Source organism: Trachinotus anak, unplaced genomic scaffold (genome assembly GCF_046630095.1).
Source record: "Trachinotus anak isolate AG129_WGS33_773 ecotype Australia unplaced genomic scaffold, CSIRO_AGI_Tana_v1 ptg000013l, whole genome shotgun sequence".
NCBI classification, from domain to species: domain Eukaryota; kingdom Metazoa; phylum Chordata; class Actinopteri; order Carangiformes; family Carangidae; genus Trachinotus; species Trachinotus anak.
In genome coordinates this window covers 13681879-13698370 of record NW_027273864.1, presented here as the reverse complement: position 1 = coordinate 13698370, position 16492 = coordinate 13681879, and the positions used below count along the sequence as shown (strand labels likewise).

Here is a 16492-nt window from a genome sequence, read left to right as displayed (position 1 = left end):
TAAGCTGCCGTTTAACGGGGGATGACGTCATTGGTAATTGTGTCAGTATTGATTTATTGATTTATTTTAGTGAGTTTGCTCTGCACTTTGCAGTTACACACCTTTGCATTTAAATCTTTTTTGTGTGACCCCGGATTGCTTATGTAAATCTTCCTACCCATACAATGTAAACATCATCTTGGAGGTCATAGCCCTATGTTGGGCTCCCTATGTACACAATGTACACTCACTTCATTAAGCTCATAATGTTCAGTCTTTTGTTGAAACTCTGTTAAACCATGTTGATGCCACTGTATGGTCAGTTTGGAAGCTGGAATTTGTAGTGCTGTTGAACTGTATTTCACAAAGAAGTATGTCTATTGTTTGGCCTGCCCTCATCGAATTGAATGGGATGGACAAAACAATAGGAACACTTCTTACAAGTCAACTTAATGCTACACAGTTTAACAGCACCACAGACTACAGCCACCAAAATGATCATTACGGTTGAATCAACACCACAGTTTCAACAAAAACTGAACATTATAACTGTCATAAAGGGAGGATTTATTACAGGACTGTTGTACTAGACTGCATTAGTTTTAGTTAAACTAATTGAGATTGTAGAGTCATAAATCTTTTATGAAACATTTCAATATAGAGACATTTTATTGGTTTAAATCATGATGACCTGTTACTATAGACAACTAACGATAAAAGTAAGAGTTGGCTCATTCCCTTTTCATATGATTGCTTCTCAGCATCGTTCTGACCTGAATGATTTGTAAAGTAAAAGGAAATATGTATTTTCCCATATGTTGTTTTTAAATGAGCCACAGCTTTACATTTGGTGACAAAATTTACCATAAACAACCATTTTCTAAGTTTAGCAATATAACAAAGGTGTTGTTCCATTTAATTTAGTAGAAAGCTTAGTTAGAGCTAGTTAGCTAAGTTAGCTTCTGCATAACAGTGAAACTATCAACTCAAAAAACTTCTTAAGCACTCTGTCACTGACCTAACTTAAACACTGCTCTTGGCCACAGTTCAAATTGATCTGTGCACTTCACTGCCACAGCCTTTGGCTGGCCTGGAAAAGACACACTGCCTTGCTCAAGGACTCTTGGGCAGGTCAGATGCTTTCCACTGGAGCCTTGGTGCAGGAAGCAAGGTCTTCAAATTCAAGCCATGATCTGATTTTTCACTACACCATCCAGCTGCCCTTATTTAGAAGGCAAATGTAATGCAAACACGCAATGTACCATGCACCAGGACAACCTATTTTTATATCCCTTCACAAATTGGTACAGCAAGATCTCACAAAGATACTGCGGTTTGAAATGTTTTGTCTATGCCTCTTGCAGTGTTGCGTATAACATTTGTCCCTACATTGTCACCATCGTTTGAGAGTATGAAAATGCTAGAATCAAAGCTAATGTATTGATTGTATGTCTGCTCACTTTGAGTTGCTTTTTATATAAGTTATTAAATAAAGTCATTCTTCTTCTTCTTCTTATTATTATTATTATTAATAACAATAATATTATTATCATTATTGTCATTGTTGTTGTTATCATTAGGCTATTAGTGGTAGTAGTAGTTGGAGTAGTAGTAGTCTAGCAGTAGTGTGATTACTCTGCATTGCAATGTATTGCCTATCCATAGGGAATCAGTTGCTGAGATATCCCCTAACATAAGAAACCGGAGTTGTTCAGTGTGTCTTTCTTTCGTTTTCCTTCCCTTTTTGCCTGGAAAAAGAGCTGCTGTTCTCAGGAATTTCAATGGGTGGTATGCAAAGCGCACACAGAAGCGCAGACAGAAACGCACCAGGTAGGGGTAATGTAATACCTACGAGGTCGTTGGACCATGAAATCACATGACTTGGCTCTTCCACTCCCATGACACCTTTCTGTTCACCCCACCTCTGCCGCTCCGCACCGGGCGGTGACGCAGCGGCGGCAGTGAGTGTCAGGTGTCTCAAGGTTTCACAAAAAGAGTGACTCAACGGAAGTTCGCACAGGTAAGAGAAGACTCAACTCAAGGACATTAAAATATGTACCTGACTTTATTAAGTCCTGTTATAAAAAAAATACCAAGTGTGTGTAGTTTGAAAAGTTGAGTGTTTACATTTAGGCGTTCATTTTTTCTGTAACACATGTGCTCTTAAAGAACTCCATGTCTTTCGAGACAATCGATGCCAAACCAGTCCAGCTGCTGAGTTTGTACTCAGCTCAGGCTGGCATTTATACCCATAGATCAAAACAAACCTGTATAGCTATATTTATATAACCAGAGTTTAGCTTTCTTTTACCAGGAGACACAAACGCTCTCAACCAATCGCTTACAGTGTTATCAATTGTAATTACAGTTCTTAAAATAACATGTTGGTCCCCTAGCAGCGCTGCCAACATAAGTCGTGTCTCCTTATTGCTTCACCTCAATACTGATTTTCACTTCAAGCTCAATTATTTCCATTTAAACAACTTTTTGGTGCTTCTTCTTCATGTGTTAAGCAATTATGCGGACTCTTCCTGACTAATGAGTCATACTGTATACAGCCCTGTTGTGTTTGCTTGTTGTTAAGGAGAACTTGGTTTAAAGTGAGGTTAAAGGTCAGTATCCACCTTTCACTGATAGCAAGTGATGGAGATCAAGCTAAATGGTGGCGCTTAGATTATCAGATTTCAAAAGCTCATATTTCAGATAGCCTGTAAAGGTTTCAAGGCTCCACTTGCAGTGTATTTCACCCCCTGCCAAAACAGGCCCACCTTTGTAAAGGCAGTGTTTACACTTTCTTTCCTTTGTTACCTCTGATTATTCAGTGCTTTCCTTTCTAAAGCTTGATTTCAGAAAACACATGCCATATATGATATAATGCCAGGAGGTGTGGAGCTGTCAGTGCTAGTATAATGTGAAAAGAAATCATAATTTACCCTGTACCTATGTGAACAGTGAACTATATGTTGATTTAAACTAGTCGTACTTGCTCCTTTTACAATACTGTGAAGACAGTTTTATTTGTTTTCCTAAGGTTTCCAAACCAGGTCATGCCAGAGAACGTCACAATCTAAAGCATTTAGATGGTTTTCTAATACAGGAAAAGCATGCTATGGCCCCACCCAGTTGTTTATTTAAATGAGTGACATTTTCTGCTGTGTGTTGATTTTCACATGATGGCTTTGCTCACATCATCATCTATTGTCTTTGTGTGCTTGTAGCGAGAAGACCTTGAGTTTGATTTTCAACCCTTGTTTCTTTTTGTGGGGAATTCATGTTCCCCCTGTTTTCTTCAGTTGCTCTGGCTTCCTTCAACCGTCTATGGTTTGAGGATATGCAAAAGAGGTGGACTGGCGACTCTAAACTCAGTTTACCTATGATGCACTGGTGACCTGTCCAGGGTGTGTCCCTGCCTTTCATGCAGTGCTTGCTGGGATAGGCTTCAGCTGATATCCTGCAAAAGGACTAACAGAGTAGAATGAAGAGCACCCTTTTCAGCATGTCCATCAAGTTACAGTGTTTTTGTGCTTCAACCCAGGTTCTGATTCAATACGGATGGTACATACTCTAGTGTGACGTACAACTGATCAGTTGACAAAGTACTCTAACTTGCTTGTCAGGCCTCAAAATCTGTGGCAACAGTAATTAGCCCCAAGCTATTTGGACATAAGAAACCTAATAAAAGTACTTGAGTAGTGCGTCATCCTTCACATTATTGTGTTGAGTATAATGACAGTTTTTCTTTTGTTAACCTTTTCCTCTGCCCTTCTAGAAACCCTAAAACTAGCTCAACAGAAATGAAAATAATCACATATGATTATATATAATTACATATTGTTAATATTTAATGTGTCTAGTTAAATATTGCATTCGTCCACATTTGTAAGTCTGTAGGTAATACAGTCAGAAGTGTAGTTGTATTTGGCAGTTGAGTGTTTAGAATCGGGGTTATGTTGAAATTCAGTTCAGTCCAAAGTCCTCACACTACTTGCCAGTGTTGTCTCCAGTATCACTTTGTGTCTGAGTGATGATGTAATAGGTGCAACTGGGTGAGACAACCCAGATAGTTAGAGCTATGATTATTGAGGCTGTCAGCTGTGCCCAGCAGTGATTTAAACACAGGGTCATAACGTACTGTCTGAACGTTCCTTCCAGACACAGAAACTGTATCAGAGGCTCATCATCTCTCTGTAGCTGGGAGTGAAGTTAAGGAAAAATTGTGTGTGTAATGGGACTCTCTGGTTCACCATGAATGTTGCCCTTGGCGAGTTATCCTCTCATGATGATAATGTGCTCACACTCAGCTTAGCAGTCTGAAGTTTGTGTCTCCATCTTGCAGTCAAGCGGCACAAACTGGAGCACAAGTTTGAACATGTCGACTTGTGTCTTTGCAGGCGTAACTGTATGACCACAGATACAGTATGTGCATGCACATTTTGGTATTTATGTCAGGGAGTTGGGGTGGGACAAGTAGTAAAATGACAGAGAGCATGTTTAAAAGAAAACTGGACTCTGGCAACGACCCTCTAAAGGATAGAGTTTTAGCCTTGTTTACCTATAAACAAAGCCTTTTTTGTCTTATGTAAATTTTGCCTATTCTTGCCATGCATTAGTGTCAGCAGGGTGGTTTCTATTGTCTAAAGCACACAGCGAGTAGATGTCAAGTTGTTATACTGAGATGAAAAGGACTGACTGCCAACAAATGCAGACAAAACAAGTTACAGAACCAAATCTAGGAATAGGCCCAGCAGCATAAGGTGGCAGTAAGTGATATGACTCAAGTGCATTTTTTTCCTGCTGAAGGTTCTGTGAGAGCAACGATTTGGGGAATGATTTAGAAGTAAAGAGTGACAACTGGTGTTATAATACACATCGCTCACAGTGGATGCGTTTGTGTTTCAGGTATTCACATATTTAGCAGAGATGGAAAGCAGTGCATTCAATCGACGGTCCTGGGCGACACAGTCTCTGCGTGTCACTGCGAAGGAGCTGTCACTGGTCAGTGGCCGAGGGAAAAGCACTGCCATTGCTGAACGCTTCTCCAAGTGAGTATCACCTGGTTTTCATGAATGTTCGCTATTGATATCTATTAGTGAAACTGTGTCTGTAATACATGAAGTGAAATCTAAATACATTGTGTTTGGCCCACATGACTACCTCTCACGCTTCATGGTAATACTACAATGATTGGAGTGTTGTTGAGTCTGCCTGTGCATTTCATTGCTGCAGCCAGGAAACAAGTGACTTAGCTGACAATGTATTGACAATGAATGCAAGTAAAATTCTCAATATTTTATGATTTATTGTTTGTGTTACATAGTGCTTGTTAATTATAAAACATACCTTTATTCAAATGGTTGTTTGCTCAAAAAAAAAAAAATACTGATTGAAAGTGTAAAAATTAAAATCTTATCCAAGCAAGCTCAAAACTAAAATACAATCTAGAATAAAACATTTCAAAACTACAGTAGAACAATTTCATTGTATTCGTTCTTGAACACCTCACAAGTTTTCAGAAAGAACAAATTCCACGATTTCTCGGAAAGCAGATATGCTGTTTTTTATCACCAGAGGTCAGTGTTGTTTCCTTCTCTTTAAGGTACCAGAGAGCTGCTGAGGAGTTAAGCACAGAGAAGAAAAAAGGAGTAAGTATTTCTGTTGAGCTTTTTGAGCAGGATGCTCGACATGTTTTATTTCCCAGTGGCGTCAGTTTATAGACATCTCTGACTTAGTGATTATGAAATGTACAGCTGTTCCTGAATTTGATACATAATAGACAAATGAAGACTGAGGATTCTCGCATAAATATTAAATGTTTCAGTGGATAAATTGTAATTCACTGTTTTTAAATCTATGATACATCTTGTTCACAGCGTTTTGGTGAGCCTCTCCTAGCAAACTAAATGATTAAATAAAGGGTGTGTGTTTGTGTGTGCGTGTGTGTTTGTGGGCGTGCATGTGCGTGTGCGCACCACATGTCTTGCCTAATTTGCTCAGTAGTTGCTGATGGTGCTAAACTAATTACTGCATGTTGAGATGTGGAGTACACACACATACACACACACGCACACAGACTCACCATGCCAACATACTGTCTGGGCCAAATGTCTTGTCCTGGCTGACCTCTCATTGGCCACTTGTTGCAGTGGGCAGGCTATCAAACCCATAATCCTACTTTAGTGTAATCCCCTCTCTGTGTTTCCAACTGTAGGTTAGCTGCTTTGTCAGTGTGAAAGACTGATAAACAAACCTGGATTGAGATTAAATGAATTACTGATCAGATAATACCATGAAGAAATATAAGGTAATGTTGCTGTGGTTGTGTGTAATATTGTGAGTGTTTACCACTGCGTGTGAGCCAGCTGCTTTAAAAAATTGTTGGCTTCTTTAGTCTTTGTTTAATGGTCAAGCTGGTAATGACACTGTCAAGGAGGCTTTGTTTTTTAACTCCTGCTGATGCGTGATACAATTTGCTATGGTAACGTTCCTCCATTCTCCCTTAGATGCAGTGGTGAATGGACAGAACTGAAAATATGCTCTGAAGGCAAATTTATGTTAAGCAATACAAGTTCAAGTTGTCTGGTTCATCTTTAATACTGATACTGATTTTAGTGTGATCGTTTGTAAAAATTTTCAGGAACTGATAGTACGTGTGGTCATGAGCTGATACCACTTTTACAGGGATATGAAACAACTCTAGTTAAAATATTTGAGGATAACACTCGTGTTGATGTGTCTGAGCCAAGTTTGAATGAGAGCGTAAAAGACCATCTGTCTTTCTAAGTGTGTGTGTGTGTGTGTGTGTGTTGGGGCATTGGGGGGGGTAGATTAGAAAATAGATAAATGACTGAAAATTATTAAAAACACCAAGTATTTCTCAGTTACAGCTTCTCAAAATGTGAAGATTTGCAGCTTTCTTTTCTGTTTTGTGGCATTCAAACCTTTGGTGTTTTTGGACTACACATTGGGCTCTGGTAACTGGCAATGGGCATCTGTCATTGTTGTCATTTTTAGAGTAAATGATTGATCATAATACATAACAGATTTATTAATAAGTTAAAGATAATTATGTTTTGAATTTGAGATATTTGTTTTGTCCACCAGAATTTTCATTTGGCGTAGGAACTTGGTTTTAAAGCAAAGTTATATATTTTAATTTATTACAATTCACACTGATGTGAGGGTATTTCTCGTGGTAAATGTTCCTCCCTCAACTGTAGAATCTGCAAACAGTCCTGACAGGACAAAAATTAATCACTCAATAGAACAGCAAGAGCACATGACAGTGTTCAGTCTGTCTCAGTGTGAGTCAGAACAGACTGGGTCATCTACTCCAGTATATTCAACCGCTGATCAAAAACCACGAGGTCGGTTTGGTATGATGGGTTTGGTAAATCCATGAGTGCTTTGTCAAGGAGCATTCACACATTTACAGTGTGTATACTCTCCATCATTACTGCCTTTACATATGTATCAATCATGTCAATTTCATCTCCAGCTTGTACAGAAAGCAGTTGCACGTATTTTAAATTGTTTTACACAATTTCAGTCAGCTTTATTACTAATGTGACAATTTTAGCAATTACTTTTAAAGCTCAGAAATCTATGGCCCCCAAGCTAAATTCTGATGCAAGACTCAAGTCCAGAACAGACAGAGGATCTGTCATTTGAGTCTGTGTTTTGTGGAACAGTTTTGCAGAGTATCTCGCGCTCTGTCTCTCAGAGTACTGTTTAAAATTCTGTATAAAACTCTGTTAAGACTCATTCACGTGATTAACTTTTGAATGGCTTTTGTTTGTCTTTTATTCTCCCGGTATTTTTCCTTCCATTTTGTCTTGTAGTCCATATTTTGTGTCATTTTCTGCCTCATCTAAAACCTTGGTACAGATAAGTGCTATGTAGATATAGTGTTTCCTTGAATTATCTTCAGAAATAATTAAAGAATGGAAAAATGTCAAAGCCAACACAGCAAATAAAGAGTTAACTTTTCCCTGAATGTATCATTTCCTGCTCTGGTTTCCTGGGTATTCTGACTCTCTCATTCACTTTCCTGGTGTCAAAGGGGCTGGGCTAACTCTTACAAGCAGATTTTGTCTAGCTGCTAACATCTGGGAGAGCTCTACCTCTCACTGTCTCTCAGCACACTGACCTGGAGAGAAGGACCAACCAAGGGACTCTCACTTTCCTTGCTGTCTAGTTGTGGTCACACCTCGTTTGGTTGCTCCATCGCATTCACAGCGGTTTCTTTCTTTTTCTTTTTGCTTAAAAAACGAGCAACAATCTTCGTCACTGACCAGTTTTCTCTGTCCACCCTGGACTTGCCTCACAAAGACAGTAATTGTGCCTCCTTTTTGTGTCTACTTTGGGGTTTTTGTCCCTTTTGTTCAGTCCTTTAGGCTCATGTTCTTGTTTCTTTCTTCTTTGCTCTCTTTCTGTTTTGCCTTTCTGCCTATTAATGCCCAATATAACTTATATTTAGACTTGATGTACTAATGCAATAAGGTGGTTCTGTTTTTCTGTCACTTTTGTTTGTCATGTCTAACCTTCTAAAATGCATTTGTAGTTTGTTTTTTGAGGAATTGTAGTTTTAATATTGTAGTAGTGTTTAAATGTCCCCTGCTGACCTGACTTTAAGCAGGAAGCTTCCCAACAAAAACCTATACTGTTCACTAAGATTTATTAGTTGATTAGTTCACTTATACAGTTGTGATTTATTCTTATGTCTAGATCCTCTTTCTTCAACGTATCATTCCTCTTTTATGATTAAGGAAGTTCCTGCAGGTCACATAGCAGTAGTGTGCCTCCCGTTGTTCTGTTGTGCTGTTTGCTGCTCAGCGTGTTTTGTTGTCATGAATGACTGAGTGGTGAACAGAGCCCACCTCAGTGTTTTTTGGGAAAGGTGAAGTTGTCGTGTAGAAAGGAATGTAGCTGAAAAATCTGCCTGCACGCTCAGCCTTGCCAATCGTTGCATTCAGTAGCCGCAGCAAAACATCTATTTCCTGGACCAACTTTGAACAGCTGTTCACCTAATCTGTCAGTGAAGCCTAGTTCAGTCTCTGGCATTTCCTTTATTTCATTGTGCTGAATTGAGGCTTAAGCTGTATGTTTGGTACAATATATGCTTTGCTGCCAAATGGAAATACTTGTATAATTTAGCATGCGTGGAGAATGAAAGAATTGCTTTGGACTGACAGAGTTTGTGAAGTCATTTTCATGTAAAGTTTGACATACTCACAATTTAACTGCTTTTAATTTGTTCCTCTCTTCCTCAGTCTTTTGAGAGTGCGACGCCCTCCCTGCGGTCAGGCAACCTGAGTGCTCTAAAGAAGCGCTGGGAGCAAGTGGAGAACACTGACCGCAACAAACCTTCTTCTGTCCCACATTCAAGCCAATCCAGCTCTCACTGTAGGCCTCCTGCCCTCGCCAGGCCTCCTTCTATCAGTGAAACCCTCCCTCCATTAAAGAGCCCTGGCCTGCCGACACCTCAGGGAGGTCAACCTACAGCCAGACGTGTCCAGCAGCCCTCAGCAGCCCCAGAAGTATCCAAAGCTGAAGAACAAAGCGGGATGGACAGGGATGAGGTGACACACAGTGAAAGACCTGAAAAGCTTGAAGAGCAAGTTCCAACCAGCCCCTGTGCCTCTCATGAAAAACCCAGAGTGCCACTGAACAACCTGAAGATGAAGTTTGAGAGAGGGGAGGACACCATGGGCAAGGTAATACATTTAGCTCTGGCTTGCTATTATCTCTGTCCATCATAAGTAAATAACAGCAAAAGGCAGCTATGGACAGATTGAGTGTTGAAGAGCATGATTTTCTGCCTTGGCAGACTTTTCTTCAGGCACATTTAAAAAAATCACCAGGACATTCCCTCGCTATATTGATAATTAGATTATTTAAATTACTTACAGATCTGCCACAAAAGTTCTGTTTGTGCAAACTTTAGGCATCCATTAAGATCATATTGACGATCAAATTAAGCTTCTCTCTTCTTTTTATCGACTGCTTTAACAGCTGTGCATCTTGGCCATGTTTCTCAGGCATTAGCTGTAACTACGACAGTGGGATTTATTGTACTGATGTTGATCAGTCTTGTAAAACACTGTTGTATTTTCTGAACCCCTCTTGAGAAGAAAGTCAAAAATGTTTTAATTTGCATCTCTGAAAGAAAAACACTTTGACTGGAATTTACTAAGCTTATTGCTCTGTAAATGTAACAGAGATAGGAAGTCACCAGTTACTGACCATGATGATGATGTTCCCATTCAGCTGTAGCAAATGTCTTATTGTCCTATTGCCACTGAGCCTGCTTTCTGTGCAGAAATACTCAGTGTTGAGCTTAGTTATGTGAGATTTTCCCTTCATACTCGGTTTCTTTCCACATGCATTCTTCTCAGTGTTCTCTGCTCCTTGTATTTCCACCTGGATTTTGCCCCCCCCCCAACTTTCGCTCTGTGTCTTCATACCTCTCAACCCAAAACAACAAGCACTCCACTCTTCACCTTCCTCAACAGAGGAATGAAGGAACATTCCTGACCTAGGGCTGTTTCATTCTTCAGAGGATCACCTCTCAAGAGCAACTGTCTTTATCTCACTTTTCATTAGCCACAGTGCGTATCCTGCATTCCCCAGCGGTCCTGGCCTTCAGTTTTAGAGTGGTTTTTTGTGTGTGTGTGTGTGTGTGTGTGTGTGTTGGTGCTGTGCAGGTCTGTGTATGTGCTGCAGCTGTAAATTAACATTCATAATCAAATGAGAGTCAATTCAACCATCTTATCCTGTCGTTTCTTTAACTTGCACTGTGTCACTTTTGCCATGGTGTCGAGGTTCTCCAGTTCTGAAAGTGGCTCTTAGTAGTATGACTAACACCATTACGTCAGCACTAGGGAAGAAGAAGTGAAACATTTAATGGTGAATGTTAACCAGCTAGACTAGGAGCTTTACAGCATTTGGCTGAGGACGATTGTGGCACAACAGGACTCCATAGTTCCAGTGAAACAGCCTGAAGAAATGGGCTGTTTTAATTGGCCAAAAGTCTTTTCCGCTCATGTGTACAAGGATAACTGTGGAGAGGAGCTGTCTGGTTTACTCATTAGTGTTGGTGACACGTGGGCATGCATGCTCTCATATGAAGCTCATTCTTTGCAGTAAAATGCAATGGAACAGTTTTTGTTTCTCATGACTGCAGATCAGAGGCATGTTGGTGGCTGTCCAGGTAAATTTTCTGCACGAGTATGAAATAGATGACTGGAAAGGACATCACCTTTACTTTGCCTCCATTTTTCTTCTGTAACTAAACCCCTGCTCTTCCTTTAAAGAGGTTTATTTAATGCAGAGCACAATTTCTGCTTCAGCTGTTGGATTTTATAAGAACACAACCTTCTACCTGTTTAACATTGCCGGCTCATGCTCTGGTCATGTTCCTCAACACAGTGCTGACCTGTGTGTGATGCTTTTACATCAGTCCTAATGACATGTATAATGTGTGTAGGCATGGGAAACAGATCAGGCAGTGCCTCACATACATGACAAGTGTGTGTCTAAACTAGATCTGCATGTGAAAGGCTGTGACAACTTTAACCCGAATAATCTTTTTTGATAAATAATTTGAGTTTTCTGTCACTCATTTCTGGTATTGGTAATTTTGGAATGATAATATTGTGGATAAACAAACGGTAGTGGTCGTAGATAGTGGAAGTGGTAGTGGACGTAGATATCTGCCAACAGAGCTGGTGCTTACAGGAGTTTATAGTACTGATTTAGTAAACTGACCCTCTGATCCCATCAATCATTTTACTCTCACAGGGCGGCAGGACAACACTGCGCAGCACTTCATCAGAAGACATGGACCAACGTAGTGGTAAAGAGAAACACACTCGTGCACATAGAGTACACAAATAATTTACTGACTTCAGGTACCTGAACTTAAATTAATTCTCCATTCATACCCTTTAACCTTTAATCCCAAAAGAACTTGTCTAGTGGATTATGAATAATACTTAACTAATATGTAATCACTGTTTCAGTAAAATGAAGGTACAGTTTTCATGTGAGTCAGTCAAAGCATGAGTGTGAACATCTCTTCTGCTCCAGGTCTGTCTGTATCTGACAGAGTGCTGGAGTCGACGTCCCTCAGGGAGAAGATGGCGAAATACCAGGCTGCTGTTTCTAAACGATCTGTGAGTTAATACAATATGAGCTGAGTTAAAATGCACATTTGAACTTTTTGGCACAAACATATAACATCTCTAAAGTACGTTTAAAGAAAGTGTTAAATGTGTCTTATAAATTTTACAGTGGTTCTTGAATAAAATGTTATAATAAAAGACCGATTAATCATAAAGCGATTTCATTAAACAGCAAAGCTTAACTTCATCATAACAGCAGTTTAAAATCACAGCCATAGCCACAGCCAAATGTTGTTTATGAACATTTTCACATATCAATTAGAAATCTTATGTATCTAATGTATCTCATGTAAATCTAATGTAAATCTAACGTATAAAAATATTCTAACTGTATTTCATATTGTGTATTAAGAAATACGTCTCTGTTACCATGCTTAGACTATTAAGCATTGGTCTAAAATGAATATCCTGGTGCACAGGGGTTTTGAATTAGGTCTGAACAAATCCATAACAAGCCAAAAGTAAAGTTTACATAGTAATAGACACAACATTGTGTATTGATGATTTATGGTTCTTTCTCTCTAAATCTATCCACTAATGTTCCAGTATATCTATTGTTTGCTCCTTTTCTAATTCTTTATATTCTCTTCCTTCCTACCTACTCCAGAAATAACAACCAGTTAACACAAGATTTTATTTTCCCTTTTTTCTCCGTGTTTCCTGGAGGTTGTGGCCCCAGAGGTGGCAGCTCCAAAAACATCTGCACCTGTACCTCAGAAACAAGTACCTGCACCTGAGTGCAATGGTGAGTCTTGGTGGATATTTGACGGATAATTATTTCCATTTAAATATTATTTATGCAGTATAGCTGCTAATATCTAATGTGAACTATTAATATACCCAGATCACTGAACCTAGAACGAGATCTAGTTTGATTTGAATGCCCTTCTCAGTGGATCTTAGTGGCTTCTGAGGAGCAACAGACAATTACGCTTTGTGTGTTTTGTGTATTTCAGGTGAGAGTGGCGAGCCATCCAAAGCACCCAGGGTGAGTCAGTCATCACAAGCAGGAGACATGCATAAATCATCAGTAGAAATCCAATTTCAGCCCCTGTTGATTATGGATAAATGTGACTATATTTGTCTGTTTAGAAGTTCTGCCCACCAGTGATGGAGACGTGCTTCGCTTGTTCAAAGACAGTGTACCCTCTGGAGAGACTGGTGGCCCATCAGAATGTCTACCACAAAAGCTGCTTCCGCTGCGTTCACTGCAACACAAAGCTCAGGTTAGTCTCTCATTGCCAAGTACAGTTTATCCTTCATTCTTATTTGACATCTTATCTTTTGATGAAAATATAGTGTCAACTCATTGGGTGAATATTCAAGAACCACAAACATCAAAATCTATCAAAGAATCTAAAATCCTCTCATTAGGGAAACTAATATCTTTGCTACTCTCTGTTTCTAGTCTTGGGAACTACGCCTCTCTGCATGGTAATGTTTACTGCAAGCCCCATTTCAGTCAGCTGTTTAAAGCCAAAGGCAACTATGATGAGGGCTTTGGCCATCGCCCTCACAAGGAGCTGTGGGAGCCTCGAGTTGATGGAGAAGAAGGTGAAGAAGCAGTGAAGCCAAAAGAACCAGAGCAATCAGTGATACTGACGCGTCCAGCTGAGAGCATCTCTGACACAGAGCTGACCCCAACTGTGGAAACATCCCCACAGGTGAAGGTTACAGACATGACCACCTTACTGGAGACGCGTGTGCAGACGCATGCTAGTTCTGGTGAGAAACATCAGTCTACAGAGAGGCCGGCTGAGACACGCAAGCTGAGGATTGCTTGGCCTCCTCCGGCTGGTGAGAGCCACTCTGGGACAGCAGCACTTAGTCCAGTCACAGAGGGAGTGACTTCAAGCCGACCCTGGAGAGCCAAGTGGCCCCCGGAGGAAGAGGTGCCATCATCCTTCCAGAGCTCGGAGCGCGTTGAACTGAAGAGCCTGAGGAGGAGCTCTTCTCTAAGAGAGCGCAGTCGGCCTTTTACAATCGCAGCTAACCCCATGCCTGCAACAAGTCTGGCACCCAGGGAGCCTCGTCGCCCTCTCAAGTCCCTACTGGAATGGAGAGCATCATTCGAGGAGAAAAACCCATCTGAAAAATCACCCAAAGAAAATAAAGCAGAGCAGCAGCAGGTGAAGCGGCAGGAGAAGAAAGAGCAGAAAGTGCCTCAAAGTCAAGACCCAGCAAGTGCAAGCAAGATCATCTCAGAGGAGGATGTGGAGACTCTGCACAAGCAGCAGGAAGAACGAGACAAACAAGCACAGAAAGAAAACGTCTCGGCAGCAGCAGACAAGATGGCAGCAGAAGAAAGCTCTCTGAGAAGCATCTCTCCAGATATCTCACCATCCCCTTCACCACCTTTGCAGCCAAAACAGAACCGTACCTCCCAGGATGTGGGCTTCTGGGAGGACGACAAAGAAGGAAGTGATGCTGAGGAGCTGAGTGCAGAGGACATAATCAAGAAGAACCGCTACTATGATGAGGAGGACTCTGACTCATAGAAACATCTTCATCATATAACAGTTTTCTCAGTTTATACGTAGCTCATAAATTTAGCTTTGCCAGATTTTGGTTTTAGAGGTTCAGCAATGTGTAATAGGTGTGTGTATGTGCATATTTGATTTGACAACTGCCTTTAATTACTAAAGTATAGATGTTTGATTTTTTTTTTTTTTACATTTTAATTATATACTGTAAAAATATATAAAACAGCTTTTATATGACTCCTGATTATACTGGAAGGTGGGAATCTACTAAACTCAATCAGTGCATTTCTGGATTTCATCTTCTGATAATTATATGCATCATCAGTGGCATATTATTTGCAGGCAGTGTGTCCTAAAAAAACATTATACTTAACGTGACACATAAAAGTGCTTTTTAATGATCTGTTCTTTTGCCCTTCCTTTAAAGCCGAACTGACCTTCACAGATTTCTGTTTCTTAAAGCTTTTATTTTTACAAATTGCCAGCTTTGTACAAACCATGTCTTCTCTCAGGGATGAAGACACTGTCCCACATGAGCATCTGCCTTCATATGGTATCTCCTCTCATGGGACTCTGTGCTTTCCTAGTTTGGTTTTACTTTTAGCCTAGTTGGAAAATTACTTTGAATTCTCCATCTATGGTCAAGTTGTGCCAGTTCACATGTTGTTAGGATACAATACAGCAGACAATATGTAATTTAATGTTTTGACTGTTGTTGAGCCTTTACCTTTTCACAGCACTTGAATTATCATAAGATACATATACAGAGCAATCAGTGATCAATAATAACTCTATCCTGCAGGGGGCTCCCTGGTTTCATAAAACAATGCAACTACAGCTGTTGGGACAAAGAGGTTTTCTTAACCACAGGTGTGACTGTATGAAACAGCCTTGGTATATTATCTGGTGGGAGTCAGAGCTCCACTATAGTTCTGTCAAAAAGGCATTACAATTAATGGCAAATTTGTAATCTGTTCCAGGTCAGAACTGTTCTAACCACCATTACCACAATAAAAGGGGAAAATATAATTAATTAAGTTAATAATTCTAATTAAGTTTTTCAGTCTAGTTTAATGTATGTCATTTCTTTTGGCCTTCTGGATTTGTATTGTAACATTTACAAATGCAATCTGATTTATATTGTATGTGAAACACTTTGTATTTTATAATGTGCCGTGGAATATATGTTGGCACTGCAGAATATTTTTTAAAAATAACAATTTGTATACTGTCACATTGGGCATTACAGTTTTAACTGTTATTGAGACACAATTAAAATTTATCAATAAGAAAATCCACAATTTCCACAAAGCTGACCGTGTCTTTTTCATGGTACATCTGTATTAGCTATTAGACTCACTGTTCTCTTTTTTTGTCTCTGTTGAGGAACAATTTTAGACATTATGCACTTAAGGTGAACTAAACAGGGACATCATTCTTTCAGACTATTGTTGCAATACATTATCTTTCTTAATTTACCTATTGTAACAAATGTCTGACAAAAGCATTCGTTTCTGTTTCAGAGTAGACAAGCCATGATGCATATGAAGCCGAAGAAAAAACCCACTCTTAACTGGATGACAGAAATTATCTTCTTAAAAGAAATTGGTTTGATTTGTTTGATTTTTGCAACCTTCATACTCTTTTCTTAAGACACCATGAATCGATCTCGTGCTAATACTATCCAGTGCTTACTGTGAATCTGCAAGTACTTCTGCTGTAGTTAAATATTGTATACATTTTAATATTTTTCATCTCTGAACTATATTATTAAGGGTTTAAACTTTAAATGCTAATAAAGATAATATTTATTATACATCATTTGGAGCGTGACAGAATTTGCCTGCA

At 39.6% G+C, this 16492-nt stretch overlaps 1 protein-coding gene across 2 annotated transcripts; it reads left to right on the top strand.

Annotated features, from left to right (window-relative positions):
* The first annotated feature begins 1848 nt into the window (after nt 1–1848).
* Nucleotides 1849–16465, top strand: LOC139630871 (LIM domain and actin-binding protein 1-like). 2 transcript variants are annotated; one of them, XM_071494657.1, is made up of 10 exons: nt 1849–1999; nt 4879–5021; nt 5576–5621; nt 9249–9692; nt 11779–11833; nt 12067–12152; nt 12828–12906; nt 13118–13149; nt 13257–13387; nt 13570–16465. In XM_071494657.1, the coding sequence occupies exons 2-10, from the start codon at nt 4900–4902 to the stop codon at nt 14657–14659; spliced, it is 2085 nt and encodes a 694-aa protein (XP_071350758.1). In that variant the 5' UTR covers nt 1849–1999; nt 4879–4899; the 3' UTR covers nt 14660–16465. The 2 variants fall into 2 exon arrangements, with proteins under 2 accessions (XP_071350758.1, XP_071350757.1); XM_071494656.1 differs by having other exon boundaries at nt 13254–13387.
* The last annotated feature ends 27 nt before the right edge of the window (nt 16466–16492 follow it).